At 34.4% G+C, this 15620-nt stretch overlaps 1 protein-coding gene across 6 annotated transcripts in view; it reads right to left on the bottom strand.

Annotated features, from left to right (window-relative positions):
* The window catches only part of LOC111057538 (ADAMTS-like protein 1), a 323119-nt gene that overhangs the window by 75520 nt on the left and 231979 nt on the right, over positions 1–15620 (bottom strand). For all 6 annotated transcript variants that reach the window (XM_039421842.1, XM_039421841.1, XM_039421845.1 and 3 more), the window contains one exon: positions 11115–11342. In XM_039421842.1, coding sequence (XP_039277776.1) covers positions 11115–11342 — 228 coding nt within the window. The remainder of the gene's footprint in view (positions 1–11114; positions 11343–15620) is intronic.

The following is a 15620-nucleotide window of genomic DNA, read 5'->3' as shown; positions in this document are numbered from 1 at the left end:
TCAAATCACGTGTGGAAAGAACTGGAAAGCGAGCATTAGCAAATGTTGAACGAATTAAAATTAGAGAAATAAAAGATTCCAATATAATTAGGTTTCTTAATGAATTATCAATTATCAATTGGAAGCATATGTATTGTATGAAGAATATAGATGATAAAGTTAGGTTTATCCTTATTACATTACACCACTTGACTAATCAAGCGTTTCCTTATATTCAGGTGAGAAAAAAGCTCAAACAATCAAGGTTGAACAGAGTTTCAAATGATGAAATCAGGGCACTCAAAGAAGACTGCTCCTTGTTATATGATTTCTATAGAAGTTCAGGATCCAACGAAATAAAAAACCAGTATAAGAATTGTAGAAAAAGATTATATAAATTGGTAAGGGAGACTAGGATAAAGATAATGATAATTTGATAAATAATTCCAGTAACAAGTCCAAGGTTTTATGGAATATTGTTAAGAGAGAGAGAGTAAACTTATTGATAAAGATGAGGAAAAGTATGGTATGCATGATGTTGAACGGTTCAACGAATTTTTTGTTAAAAAAGCCGATGATATTCTCAAAAAAGTTTCAGCTCTTCCATGTGATAATAATTCAATTTACTATCTACATAAACTTGCAAAACCTTCCACTACCTTCAACTTCCATCTTGTAGAAATAGATGATGTTGAAAAAGCTATTTTTAGAATGAGTAGCAGTAGATGTGAGGATGTCTATGGATTAAGCTCTTTTGTATTAAAGTATGGAATAGATAGCTTGAAGGTAGTTATGACTCATTTGATAAATTGTTGTATCATTAACTCTGTTTTTCCTGATGATTTGAAGTTGGTTAAAGTCTTACCTATATACAAGAAAGGAGATAAATCAATTTTTGAGAACTACAGACCAATCTCTATCATATCAGTTTTGTCCAAATTGCTAGAGATCATCCTCAATGAACGAATTGTGGAGAAAAATAATTTATTTGATGACTCTCAGTTTGGATATAGGTCTGGACTAGGCACTGTTAGGGCAGCTGTTTCTTTTATCAGTAATTGTATTTTTGGTCTAGATAATAAAGCATGTGTCAATGTGAGACTATATGATTTATCAAAAGCATTCGATACTGTCTCTCATGCTCTTCTATCGATAAAGTTACAGTTTTATGGATTCAAGGAGGAGGCTGTGTCACTAATGAAGTCGTATTTATGTGGTCGATTTCAAAAGGTTTTTTGTGATGGAAAAGAGTCAGGATATCTACCTGTGAAGCATGGTGTTCCTCAGGGATCAATTCTTGGTCCAATACTGTTCATCATTTACATGAATGATCTGCCTAATGTTTTATCGAATCCATCAGTACAGAGCTTTCTCTTTGCTGATGACATTAATATCTGTCTCAGGTCTAATTCACATGAAGTATTGAAAAACAAATTAAAAAAATATTTCAGAAACTATACAAGATTGGTGTACTGCTAATAGTTTATGCATTAATGAAGGCAAAATACAAGATTTAGAATTAGATTATGTGACAAGAAATACCACAGAAGCTGTAAGTCATTCTGTGAATTTTCTAGGATTTAAAATTGTATAATTTTTTACCTCCTTCAATCAGGAACCTAGAGATTGAAAAATTTAAAAACAAATTGAAAGCAATTTTGTCAGAAAATTGTATTTATAAAATAGATGAATTTTTCGAAATAAATCATGAAGTGGAATAGCCTTATTACTTGATTGTTACATTGAGATCAGAGAAAAATTTCTTGGTGTAGAATTAGTTATAATGATTTACCTGTGTGCGATTGTGACTTATATTATTTAATAGTTCTATTTATTTTTTATGTGTCTACTTTTGTTACCATTTGACGTTGTAATGCATTTGATGTTCTCTTTTGCTGCTACAATAAAACATTTATTTATTTATTTATTTATTTATGATTGCTAGTTTGCATTGATTCTCATTCATTCTACAACGATTATTGGTTCTAGATGATTTTTACAATACCTAACACTTGAAAATCTATACATTTCTCAATAAATTTCAATCGTATTATTGCTGAATGAACGAATAATATAGAATGCGTGTGGAACGTTTCACGAATCCTCTCAAGCTTCATTAACTTGTCTGAAGACTAAAGACAAAACCCAATAACTTGAAAAAGCCCATGTCAAGATGGGCTCGTATTCGATTCGCCATGCTCAATGATCAAGTCAATTCAGAGAATCCGTTACTATCAATCTTCCTGAATGAATGAATTCACATAATTCAAGTTATTGTGTTATACTGCAATATTGTCTGATATAAAGGTAATTATCCTCATGACATTTGAAACGATGTCTATGAGAGAATCTGAATACTTCCAAATCACCCCCTGTTAATAGAAGTACAAATTCTTCCGTTGTTGCAGAATTGAAAGCCAAGATTCGAGAAGCGATTTCAAATTCCAGTTGGAATGTTACGTCAAACCATGGACAATGTGATGAAGAGACTACAGGAATGTTTGCGTAGAAAAGGAACACATCTGCAAGATGTCATCTTCAAAAAATCTGGTGTGGCGCACTCACACAACTTTCCTTGCCGTTATGAAAATTGATCACCTGACGCTAGTGTTCTCGGGCATCTCAAGTCTACTATTTAAAGATATGAGACAGCTGGTGATAGGTCAATAACGCTGGAAACACACGAGGTCTGCTATCTCTGCGTAGTGAATGATTTAATAGAACCAACAGTTGCCAACAGTTTGCAATTTAATAATCACATTTTCTCAAATTTCAAGCTTATTTTCAATTTAAGGTGGAAATGTTACTGGCCATTAATTGCAGAGATTTTCATGCTCAATCTTTCCCACTTGAAATTTTCTGTTCAAATTGTGTATGAAGGCTGATAATTGAGTCAAACTTTGTATAGATGAGGCGGAGCTCCTGAAATTTTTACAGATATGGGACTTGTTGCAGTTGATAGAGCTTATCAATGACTATTCAGGTATGAATTTGATCAAAATCGTTGGAGCCGTTTTCGTGAAAATCGCGTAAAACCCTGTTTTTGACAACATTTTCGCCATTTTAGCTGCCATCTTGGATTGCATTTGATCGAAATTGTTCGTATCGGATCCTTATAGTGTAAGGACCTTACGTTCCAAATTTCAAGTCATTCCGTTAACTGGGAGATGAGATATCGTGTACACAGACGCACATACACTCATACACACGCACGCACACACACACACACACACACACACACACACACACACACACACACACACACACACACACACACACACACACACACACACACACACACACACACACACACACACACACACACATACAGACCAATACCCAAAAACCACTTTTTTGGACTCAGGGGAGCTTGAAACGTATGGAAATTTAGAAATTGGGGTACCTTAATTTTTTTCGGAAAGCAATACTTCCCTTACCTATGGTAATAGGGCAAGGAAAGTACAAGTTAATGTTAAGGTTTTCTTTTATTCTGAAATGACATGTTATTTTTTACTATTGAATGATATGATATGATTCTTGAAATTATTTATCTTTCAAATTTCCCGGTCCTCTGAAACACTCTTTATATTTACTCCACTTCAATTACTTCAACGATTGAGCTAGTTGGAAGAGAAGCAGTTAACCTAAAGTATTACAGAGTAAGGAGGCTCTCGGTTGAATTTCTTTGTTAGCGTAGTACGTAGTTTTCTTTTCCGCCCCGAAATAGCGGAGTCTGTTGTCATTGATCCTGTCGAAACTACTAAATAGAAATGGTCATCGCTTGACTGGGCAATTTCCCCTTCGCCCAATCTTATAAAAGAGGCAGAGCTGGAAGCGTTGCTAGTGGCCTCTCAACAGTTTATTGGCCACAAGGTGGTGCAATAAAGACCTGGTTGATGGCACTAGGTCGCTTCTAGCTCTCAGTGCTCCTTCATCAAACTTTACACTGCCTCTGCTAACTCATCCTGTGCATGTGTGGGAGAACACAACATGTGCTCGAAACACATCAATCTGCTACTGGTTTATGGAAAATGGTTGGAAATGATCGCCAGTTTCATTGATTGGGATGAAATAGGATGTGAATAATTAATATCGTATGAGAGATGAAAGGTTAGTAACAAGTAAGTAAAAAAAGTCGGTGTAGAAACTCCAAACATTTGCAACCACCCACTTATTGGAATAGCGAGAGTCAAGTATCGTTTGTTACACTAATATCAATCTTTGACTATTATCAATCCCTGTCTATTATCAATCAATGTCTGACTATTATCAATAAAACTTCAAGTAGGTGGATGCGAATCAGTCAATTGGAGTCGTAATACAAAACCTACTGGCTATTCATTCTCTCTAAAATGTAACAGCTCTATAATTTGATAGATGGATTCATGGTGTTGTTTTAAAGGAGAAGTAAATCAGGTATCAAGAAGGATTTCTCTGCAGAAATTGAAAGAAAATTGGAAATAATATTAGTTAATTCTAATTTTACTCGAAGGGTCAATTAGGTTTATCAAAAGATTGAAGATTGTCAATTCGTTATTTGTTACTTCTTGAAATGTATGATTGAATTGAAATAATTTTTTTGAATAAATGGAAATTGGTGAAGGCTAATGGTGTAATATGTGTTTGTTTACCTATGAAAAGTGGTATACGATAATGTCATAATATTCTTAGAAGATATCGTTGAATTTAGAATTTTCATTTATTTCTATGAACATACTCAATTCATTACAATATGCTTGAAGCTTGAACCGAGTTATAGAATAAACAATCTGAAGTTTAGAAGTTTTCTCTGACTAAGCATAGAGCGTAGGGAAGAAATTGGAACCAAAATATTTCACTGGAACTTGCTGAAATAATTTATTGTGATAATTATTAACCTCAAAAGAATCAATGTGAATCGATGTGTTTCAATGTTAATTAGTTGAATAAAATTAGTGTAATAGTTGGTGAAAAAATGGTTGCTATTGATTACACAATCTATTAATATTCGATAAATATTTCTGATATGTGTATTCTACTCAAAGTCTCCCAAACTATCCCTGTAATGATTCCCATGTCTATAAAAATTTTGTCTTTAAAAAAATATCCAAGTAATTATGTGCATAATTGTTACTTCAGAATAAGGCAAAGTATACATTTTTGATATTTTTTTCTCGTTGAGAACTGAGTAAAGAATAACGTGCTCTCCACATATTACTTTTGCTGGGAATAAATCAGAGTATTTAAAGCGAACTAGGCTATTTGAATCTCATGAATAATTGATGTTACCGAGTTCGCCATTCGAACCCCTTATCCCTGCCGAATCTTTGGCGGAATGTTCAATAAACCCATTACTTTCGAGCATGGAGACGAATGAGAAGTACTCTAAATGAAAAGTCACGATATTGTTCACATCGATCAGATTTCAAATGCATTTGGCAGGAGGAATGAGCTGCTGGGCTGCTCATAGCAAATGATGATAAGAAAGTGGGTCAGTACAAAAGTATCAGTTGACTGGTCTGAATATGTGACAAATATTCATACATTCAACTCACAGATTTATATTATTTCAAAGATTTTATTTTCTATTGATCGCACCATAATAGTAACTCTAGACGAAAATAAAAATGAAACCGTAATAGAAAAGCATCCATATCCTGACATCACCCATTTTAGATCGAATAAAAGTATACTATTTAATGAAGTATATCTAGATTTTATCATAGAAGGGTTATAATATGATGATGGCTGAAATATTGATATCTAGGATATGAGGGTACAGTATAGGTATAATGTATAGTATATCAAGTAATAGAAAGGACAAAGCTCCCACAATCAATCTCATCAACTACTCAGGAAAATAACATCAATCAATCTAGCTATATATCAATAGATCAATCTTGGTATCAATGTAGGCTATTGTATCAAGCTATCAATCTTTGAAAAAATAAACGATTTTCCAATTTCTGATTCAGTTAATCTCTTTTTTATACTGCCAGATTTTCCTACCAATGAGTATTGAGAAACCGCACTATCGTCTTTCCAGGACAGAAAATACATATCAAGTGCTTCTTTCTTCTAATCAATGATGAACTATAAACAGACCGAATCTATTACTGTTTGTTTTAGTTCATAAAGTCTTGGTCTCTTCCGTTTTCATTCTATGATTTCTACTGGAATGAATTTGGAAATTCCAATCATCCATAATATGAGAAATGAATAAAATTTGATTTCAAGTCATTACTCGATAAGCATCTTTCTTGAATATATCACTCTCCATGTCCCAAAAATGTTTTTTATTGACATAAAGTACTACGAGCTTCAAAAATCCTATAAACCGAAGTGTAATTTACCGATATTCCATAAGGAGACACTTCGTCACAGAATCTCCATCTCACTATTTTAACAGAAATCTCCATTTGGAGTATGCAAATTGAATTCCATAAAATTGACCTTGAAATACCGGTACACTAGCTCTCTCAGTTATCGTACTATGTTTATGAGCAGGTTGTTATCTAGGAGGAAACTGATATAGAGCAGAGTCGGGAGTTGATACATTGAGCAAGGGTTGGTTACGCTAGTACACAGGCTGCCGGTTTGTTGGACTGAGAGACAGGACATAAAGAGAGGACTGGATGGGCGGTGGGAAGGGGTTTCTCTCTCAGGAGAGCATAACTCAGCACGTCTGGCGCCAACTGCAAAGGGTACCCCTGAAGAATGGCACCCCTGTACGCCCTTATTTATTTACGCTCTTCTAACGGCACCTCTCAAGATCTCCTATCAAGATCACTTCAGTTCTCAACCTTTGCATTTCAGGTCGACTCTTTTCTCACCTCAGACTCAATTGAATTCCTCGCAAGGACAGAGCTGAGTGCAAAACATTCACATTCCTCCGTGAGAAATTCAACTGAAGTTGACATTGGTGTGTTTTCACCAAAGGCTTCCTGAACGACTGATACCACGTGATTCACGAAACTGAAATCACATTCAATACTTAATGCGTTCCGAAACCCAATTACTCAGTTATCAATAAATAGGAGGCAACTTCTACAACGCCGTCGCTTTTTAAAATACAAATTTCCTTCGGATGCACTAACGAGCTTCAAAAATCACTTATCGATAGCACGGAAACAATCAAAAACAGTAGCTCCACTGATGTAACTAACGTTCTTGAAGAATATCAGAAGAAAAATCTGGTGTGGCGTACTCACACAACTTTCCTTGCCGTTATGAAAATTGATCACCTGACGCTAGTGTTCCCGCGCATCTCAAGTTCACTATTCAAAGATTTGAGCCAGCTGGTGACAGGGCAATAACGCTGGAGACACACATGAGGTCTGCTATCTCTTCATAGTGAATGATTTAATAGAATCAACAATAATTTGCGATTGAATAATCACATTTTCTCGAATTTAAAGCTTATTTTCAATTTTAGGTGAAAATGTTACTGAACATTAATTGTAGAGATTTTTGTGCTTAATCTACTCCACTTGATTTTTTTTGTTTAAATTGTATCTGGAGCCTGATAATTAGGAATCTAAAATCGATCTTTGCATTGATGGGGCGGAGCTCCTGAAATCTTTACAGATATGGGACTTGTGGCAGTTGATAGAGCTTATCGATGACTATTTTAGGTATGAATTTGATCAAAATCGTTGGAGCCGTTTTCGAGAAAATCACGAAACTCCATGTTTTTGACAACATTTTCGCCATTTTAGCCGCCATCTTGAATTGCATTTGATCGAAATTGTTCGTGTCGGATCCTTATAGTGTAAGGACCTTGAGTTCCAAATTTCAAGTCATTCCGTTAATTGGGAGATGAGATATCGTGTACACAGACGCACATACACTCATAAACACACACACACATACAGACCAATACACTTTTTTGGACTCAGGGGACCTTGAAACGTATAGAAATAGAAATTCAGAAATTGGGGTACCTTAATTTTTTCGGAAAGCAATACTTTCCTTACCTATGGTAATAGGGCAAGGAAAGTAAAAACTGATGTTGTAGTTGGAATTCATTTGATGTGATTGCTTAGCAGAATGTGAAGACTGTCTTGAGAGAGTCTTGTGGGAATCACTTTAATATCAACCAATCGGTAAGTATTTTATTTATTCACTCATTTGGCTTTTATCGACAGAGAGTTCCTTTTGGATGTTCTGCCTTGTCGTATTACCCAATGTCATTTCCTATCAACACTGAAGTTTATAGGTTATATTCATTTATTTATTTATTAGTTGAGCACAAACAATACAATACGTAATCGGAAAAGAAAAAAAAATAGTAGGCTTTTGCCCAAAACTTCTTCAATTTCCCAATTCAATTTCAAATTGTCCAAATATATTGGGTTCTTCAAGTTTTCTTACTAAAAATTTACACTTCCACTTCCTGAGTTTTTAGGTAGGTGAATTAACATGATTTTATAATATCCCATGATTGCTTAGGAAGAAATGTAGAAAAGTGAGAAGTAGCGGCAAACAGTCCCAAGAGATGATAGATACAAATTGAGAAGCTGTCGGAGGATGAGAAGATATACATGAAATACATTGAAAACGGCAAAAAGGAAAAATGTCACAAGAGAAAAGTAGTGTTCCGAACTTAGGATATATTTCAAAATTATTAAGTCAGGTAGATAGTAATAACAATTTGGAATAAATTATTTGAAGAGTAGGTAACCAATTTCTAAAGGAACAGTCCTCATGTAGGAAGAGTTGAATAACATTGATGAGCAACACTCGATATAATACAAGACCACACAAAACAAACTTCTCCAAATAATAATATGTCTAGAGATAAACAAGAATGAAAGGACAATATTTCTGCCAGGGCTATGAACAACTTTTGGAAAATAATAATCAGACTCGTTCCTTCTTCCACTTTAACGCTGCCGTAATTTGATTTCACAACTAACTTTGCAACTTTCTACTTGGACTTTGGAGATAAAATTTGAATGAGGATAGAGTCTGGAATATGGAATGGGCGTTCCACCTTGTTTTTGTAATTATACAGCGCATTGTAATCCAGTTACAAAGCAGTTTGGGACGCAGTCGACTGCATTAATATTTTGCGCCCGCCGCCACGTTAGGTGAATGCCTGCAAATCGATATTCTTTGTTGTCGCAGTTCTTATTTCGAATAACTCATTCAATGGAAGCATGCCGAAGCAGACCCAGGCTCACCTTCCAATACTTCCAGCACGCAATAGCCCTTTCACAAAGTGCACAGGAGACGAGACTCAAATCAATTTCCTTAAACCTGAACTTATTGAGATTTTTCATTTGAAGTTAGTTGAAACAATGTAAGAGAATTGAAAGTTTGTTTCAAAATTGGAGTGCTCTTTGGAATCCCGAAATCAGTCTCAGATAATAGATATCAGACATGAACATTCTGGAAAGTAAATAGAAACCGAAAACAGACGATTCAGGAGTAAATTGTTTTGTAAAATAAGTTAGTAACATAACGAAGGAAAGCAGAAAAGGAGATTTTCCAACTGCTTCAATTTTTTTAGATATCACACTTTGGAATGGAGATCGGATATCCTCCTTAATTCATGAATGTAAAACGTCTTGTTTGCCCTCAATTCCGTGTCCTATGGATTATTGTGAGTTAATTGATCAAGTTCATCCACTGATTCAGCGTTGATAAAATGGTCCTCAGCTTTTATAAGAAATTACAGTTGAGTTTCAAATGTAGGTCTCACTACAATATATATATACATTAACCATTCAGTAAGAAATATTTATTAAGTTCTGTAGGAACTATCTAGAGGTTGAGCTTTGCAACGGGAACTATGATGTGGAATGTATGAATTATGGCTCATCATGGTTCATCGGGGTTCATCATTGTTCACCATTGTTCATCACTGCCCCATCTCCATCCATCCTCAAGCTCTTCCTAATGATAACCTGGACCAATTTGGATACATTTGGATACAAAGGTTGGATACATCAAACCTCCATCTAGATAACATAATCAAATCACGTAGGCACAGAAATCAAATAATGGTGAAGTGTGCACTCTGTACCACTTTAAACACATCCACATTAAACACTGGATGCTTGAAATAGTTACTTCTGTTCCAGGAGATCGTAATTCTTAGAGCTGCCTTGGGTAAGCCTTGGCTGCATCCCAGTGCCGAGCTTTTCCAAGAAATGTGCGTTCTCACTCTAAAACAGCTTTATGTTAAGAGCTTAATTCTATTTATGAATAGGAATTCAGAATCATTTATCACCCACCCAAACCCATACAATATTCGAAGCGCAAGAGTAGAATGTCCCCGAACTGACCTATTCATTTGCAGAAAACAATATGTGTATAATTGTGAAAGAATTTTCAATAGTATTCCACAAAATTTCATCACATCCAAGCCGGTTGGGCAAAAAAATATGTTAAAAAACGCATAGAAAATTGGATTCGTACCGATTTAAATTCTGTCATGTCTCTTATCAACTGAACTCTACACCTTGGCTTTTCCTATTTCCATTAGCTACATTTTCATGTTTTTATATTAAGTCTTCTTCTTCAACTTATCTTCATAATTTGTCTCCTTTCTAACGACAGCATCATTATAATGGACATTTAAGTTTCTACATTGTTATAATGTGAAAAACTTTTGATTATCTTTGATCTAAGAATCTTTGATATTTCATATCAATTTATAAAGAAATTCAGCACTCGGCCTCTGCGCTCAGGTGTTCTTAACCTTGCAGGGACCCTCCTTATATAATATATATCTTACTTATACTACCTACTGTATATATAACTATTATGTTATGTATTCTATACTTCAAGTTTCTAACTTTGTAACCATCATTAAGGATAGATAAATTTGATTTGATTTGATTTGAATCTCAGATTTTTATACCAGATGCTACAGATCTCTATAAGTGAATATCTGAATCTCTATATTGAATCTTCTATTGGAGGTGGACTTTTTTGCTAGCTTGATACAGTATTGTTTTCGCTGCTAATAATGTCAGCTAGATGTTCAGGAGAATTATAATTACTGAAAGAGTCAAGACTGATCTCTGGAAGCTAAATGAATAGTTTGCTCCATTCTGTATTGTGTAGTGGCAATAATGTTGTAGCTTGATGACAAAGTGTGTGAGTGAGTAAGTGAGTGAGTTGAGTGAGCCGAGAATAGCACTCACCTGACACTTGGCCTCAATGCACATGTCGAGGCTGCCGGGCCTACAGCGAGTGCCGTCTCGGACAGAGTCGGCCAATTTTGCGACGACTCCCGTGTTGGAGATGCAGGTGAGCGCGCACGGATTGCCGTCGTTGTAGTGCGGCTTCCAGAACAGCATCTGGTCGTTGTAGGGAATTTCGTTGTAGGAGGAACACTGATGCTCTCTGAAGTCGACCACGTCGGGGCATGGCTGCAAAATAATAGACACAAACATGATTAATTAACTGCAGGACGAAAACAGGTCGTAGTTGACCTATACATAATACACACGGGGAAAGGCCTACAAACGTATGTGTACAGTTATAATGGTTGATTGATTGATTGAGTACTTTATTTATGTAGATTACAATATATACTGGCTTATACACTTACATACAGTAGCTTACAATACCGCAAAATATTATTCAACATTATAGATAAATTTACATAATATAGACTAAGAAAGTAATTATTGAACTGTGTATGATATAGGGATGGGTATCGAAAGACAAAACATCGATGTTTTGAACATCGATGTTTTTTTCATCCTAACATCGATAAGTGAAAAACATCGAACAGTAAACATCGATGTTTTTGAACATCGATGTTTTTAAACATCGTTTATCGCCCTACGGTTTTATGGATGATACTGTTAGTCCAGTCAATATAGACATAAAAAAGGGGGTGTTTGCAATTTATATTGTAGTTCTGATTTTTTAATATATTATTTGGATACATAAGAGAAGTCCAGAACCAATTTCTTCATGCAAGATTTCCTTGTGCTAGATACAAGATAGCCCAAAAACCTCGTATTTTCGGCTCATTTTCCAGTTTTCAGCTATTTCTGCCAAATCTCTCCCAGATTATATAATTCTGAAAAAAATGAGATCACTCGGAACTCTCTATCTCCAATGAGTACTTTGTTATAATTTTTCAAAAATGAGTAAAATTTGAAGAAAAAATCAATTTTGATGAATTTTAGTTTTAAATCAACAATATCTTCCGATTGTTACAATTTAGATGTATATTTCTAAATCCCTCTAGGCGTATTTTTGTGCTATACAATCTGAGATCAGGTAGAGCGCTCTATGTCATATAGATTTCCAGGTACACCTGTGAACAATGCCCCTTGTATTGTGGAAAACACCCAATTTTGAGCTTCAACCATCATCACCATCTACTTTGTCCTCACATTGATATTTCGCACAATGACATAAGTTCATGGGTAAGAATCACCCGTTAGATGCACTTAATTTCAGTATTTGCTAGTAGAGGCACGCTTAAGGACACCTCAAGGATCAAAATTTCAAACACTTATAATTTACTTTTGACACAATGCTCAGATTTCATCGTACTACACTTCATTCTTCTCGGCTCGCCAAGGCGGTTCAAAATCATGCATCAACAGTCAAATTCGGTCAAAAAATAGAAAATTTATTGTTGAGTGTAGGTACTTATTCATATTCAATACATAAGAAATGGCCAATTTCTATATTCAAAGCTATGTATCTCGGTAACCCCTTATTATAAAAATTATTACATGATCTTGAAATGTAAAATAGAATTTTCTATTTCATCTGCTGTAAACAATTCATGAAAAAATATGTTCGTAAAGTGAGATTTGATTGTTTTCCGGAAATTGTAGATATTTTTCTCATATTAACGGTTTTGGCAGTTCTATGATAGCGAAAAGTGATTCAAGATGGATTTTAGGCAACTGAGCTCGTAGAGGATGAATTTATCTACAATTTGTAATCAATCGTAAGTTTCTATGATGTATCAGACTCGTTTTAGAAACTCTTGATCAACAGTAAAATTACGAAAACTGAAATCGCCATTTTTAAAATCTTAACTTCTAAATTGTTTTGGAATCGAAAGTATTATTTATTGGAGTGGGTAGAGGGGGACAATTTTCTCACTAGATTTGGAAATTCTATCAGAAGTATTTCACAAGACATGCAACTTTGAATATAGAAATTGGTCATTTTCTGTGTATTGGAATATAGGCTTAAGTACACTCAACAATAAATTTTCCATTTTTAGACTGAATTTGACTTATTATGCATGATTTTGAACCGCCGTGACGAACCGAGAAGGATGAAGTGCAGTACGATGAAATCTGAGCATTGTGTCAAAAGTTATGTGTTTGAAATTTTGATCCTTGAGGTGTCCTTAAGCGCGCCTCTCCACTAGGAAATACTGAAATGAAGTGTATCTTACGGGTGATTCTCATAGAATATAATCACAAGAACTTATGTCGTTGTGCGAAATATGTGGACAATGTGTGGACAATGTAGTTGGTGATGATGCTTGAAGCTGAAAATTAGGTGTTTTTCACAATACAAGGAACATTGTTGTCAGGTGTACCTGGAATATGAGATCGCTATACCTGATCTCAGATTGTAGAGCACAAAAAGAGCTTCTAAAGTGACAACAATTTCATTTGGAGCTATTGTTCCAATATTTCAACAGTTACTAACTGGAATCACAGCAATTTTGGACTTGAGGTATTCAGGTAACAGTCTTTCGAATAATTGAAGTCAGGTTGTGACTAGAAAGATACATCAACTCTAGTTCACAAGATTTGTCATCTTCATGGTTTAGTCTGAAACCTCTCGGGATATCCTTGAGGATTCGGTCTTGAAATTTCACCCTAAGCCAATTTTAGCAATCATTGATACTCATATCGTATTCATTCAATACCTGATAGATTTTTTAGGAAATGAAAATGGATTAAGTTTTTTTATATGGATATCTGCACTCCTAACAATACGAGGACCTCTTTTCCAGAGCTAGATTAATTAGTGTTAAACACATGTTGAGGAAATAATTGTAGTAAGAAAAAACTCTTTCTTCCTAAGAAACGAAGAATCCGACCTCTTATTCAATTCTAAATAACCAACTATCTAACCTTGACACGGGCCACAGAAGTAATGTAAATCTTCAAGAGTATCCAACAGTCTCACATAAAAATACAGAGAGCCTGATTAAAAAATAAAAATAGCAATCTGCAGGAAGTCAAAACTTATGCGAGATCTTTCACAAGAGTGATCTATATTATATTCACAAAAAACACTTAACAGAATACTATACTAAATATGATAGAGATAATGATTGTAATTCTGTTACTATTGCTTATTGCTCTCAAGATAATCCTCTACAAACAAAAAAAAAAACTTGTATCAAATTAAAAAATTAGAATTGTTTTTACTTTTTAGTTGGGAAAAACATCGGATGACCGATGTCTAGGTAAAACCATCGATAAGTGAAAAACATCGAACAGTAAACATCGATGTTAAAAACATCGATGTTTGATGTTGAAACATCGATGTATCGATACCCATCCCTAGATGATATGAAAAAAGCAATTTGGAATAACTATAGATAATATTGTTATGCATCTACATCAGTTTTCAGCTGTGAATAATAGTGAGTAGGTTTTTGATTTTGTATTAAATCTTTTTAAATAAGTGCAATATTTCTAAAGCTTTTAATTTATTGTGATACATTCTGTGATTCATTTGGAGTATAAAATCAACCTTCAAAATTTTAAATCATCATTCCTGGACCGAAAATCAAGTAACGAAGCAGTGTGTGATTACATAACCTTATCTTTTGGACAACATTAACATTTTATCAAAATTTTTGGAGAGAAATAGTACAGGCTCAGCCTAGTTTTTTCTCCAATGTCATAATTGTATTATGATTATAGTATTTTATACAATAAATAAATGAAATGAAATGAAATGGAATGAAATGAAATGAAATGGAATGAAATTGGCGGAGCTTTGGACATATCAATGTCCATTCTTAGGGAAGAATATTGAAAATATCCTTCCCACTAACTCTCTACCAAACGTGATTTTACCAAAGGGTGTGGAAACTCCACTGATTTAGTTGCTGGGAAAACGTTGCTGAAGAATAAAGCTCAGAAGTCCTCGCCTAAAACTACTGATCTTTCGTCTAACAAGGTGCTAGAAGATGAGAATGTTTAAGATGGTTTTATTACAAATGATTAATTCATTTTAACAATTTTGAAATGACATTTTAATTTCATCATATTTCATATTCACCAAAATTGGTTTCTACTAATGACATAATGCTAATTTCTTATTGAATTTTGATTTTTCGGGTTTGAATAGTTCTCGACACAAAAAAGTATTTTGTCACAATTGTGAGAATTGAACTAAAGAGTCCACATATTGAATTTAATAATAGATCACGTCTGGCAATGGAATTAGAAATATAATTACGAAGCTGCTCTCATAGCATGAAAAATATCCCTACTTTAGTGGAATTCATTACCAATGAGTGAGTACTACACCCTCATATCAAATGGAATCAGTAGTCTACTGTATGTGATTGCAATGAGTATAATTTTATTGGGAAGAAGTGATCACAACTTGTAATGATTCCATCCATCACAAAGATAGACACATTCACCATGGAAATTATGTAAGGAGAAATAAACTTCAAGCACAGAAGAAAG

The sequence above is a fragment of the Nilaparvata lugens genome, chromosome 2, assembly GCF_014356525.2.
Source record: "Nilaparvata lugens isolate BPH chromosome 2, ASM1435652v1, whole genome shotgun sequence".
In the NCBI taxonomy this organism is placed as follows: domain Eukaryota; kingdom Metazoa; phylum Arthropoda; class Insecta; order Hemiptera; family Delphacidae; genus Nilaparvata; species Nilaparvata lugens.
This window is presented reverse-complemented; position numbering and strand designations above follow the sequence as displayed.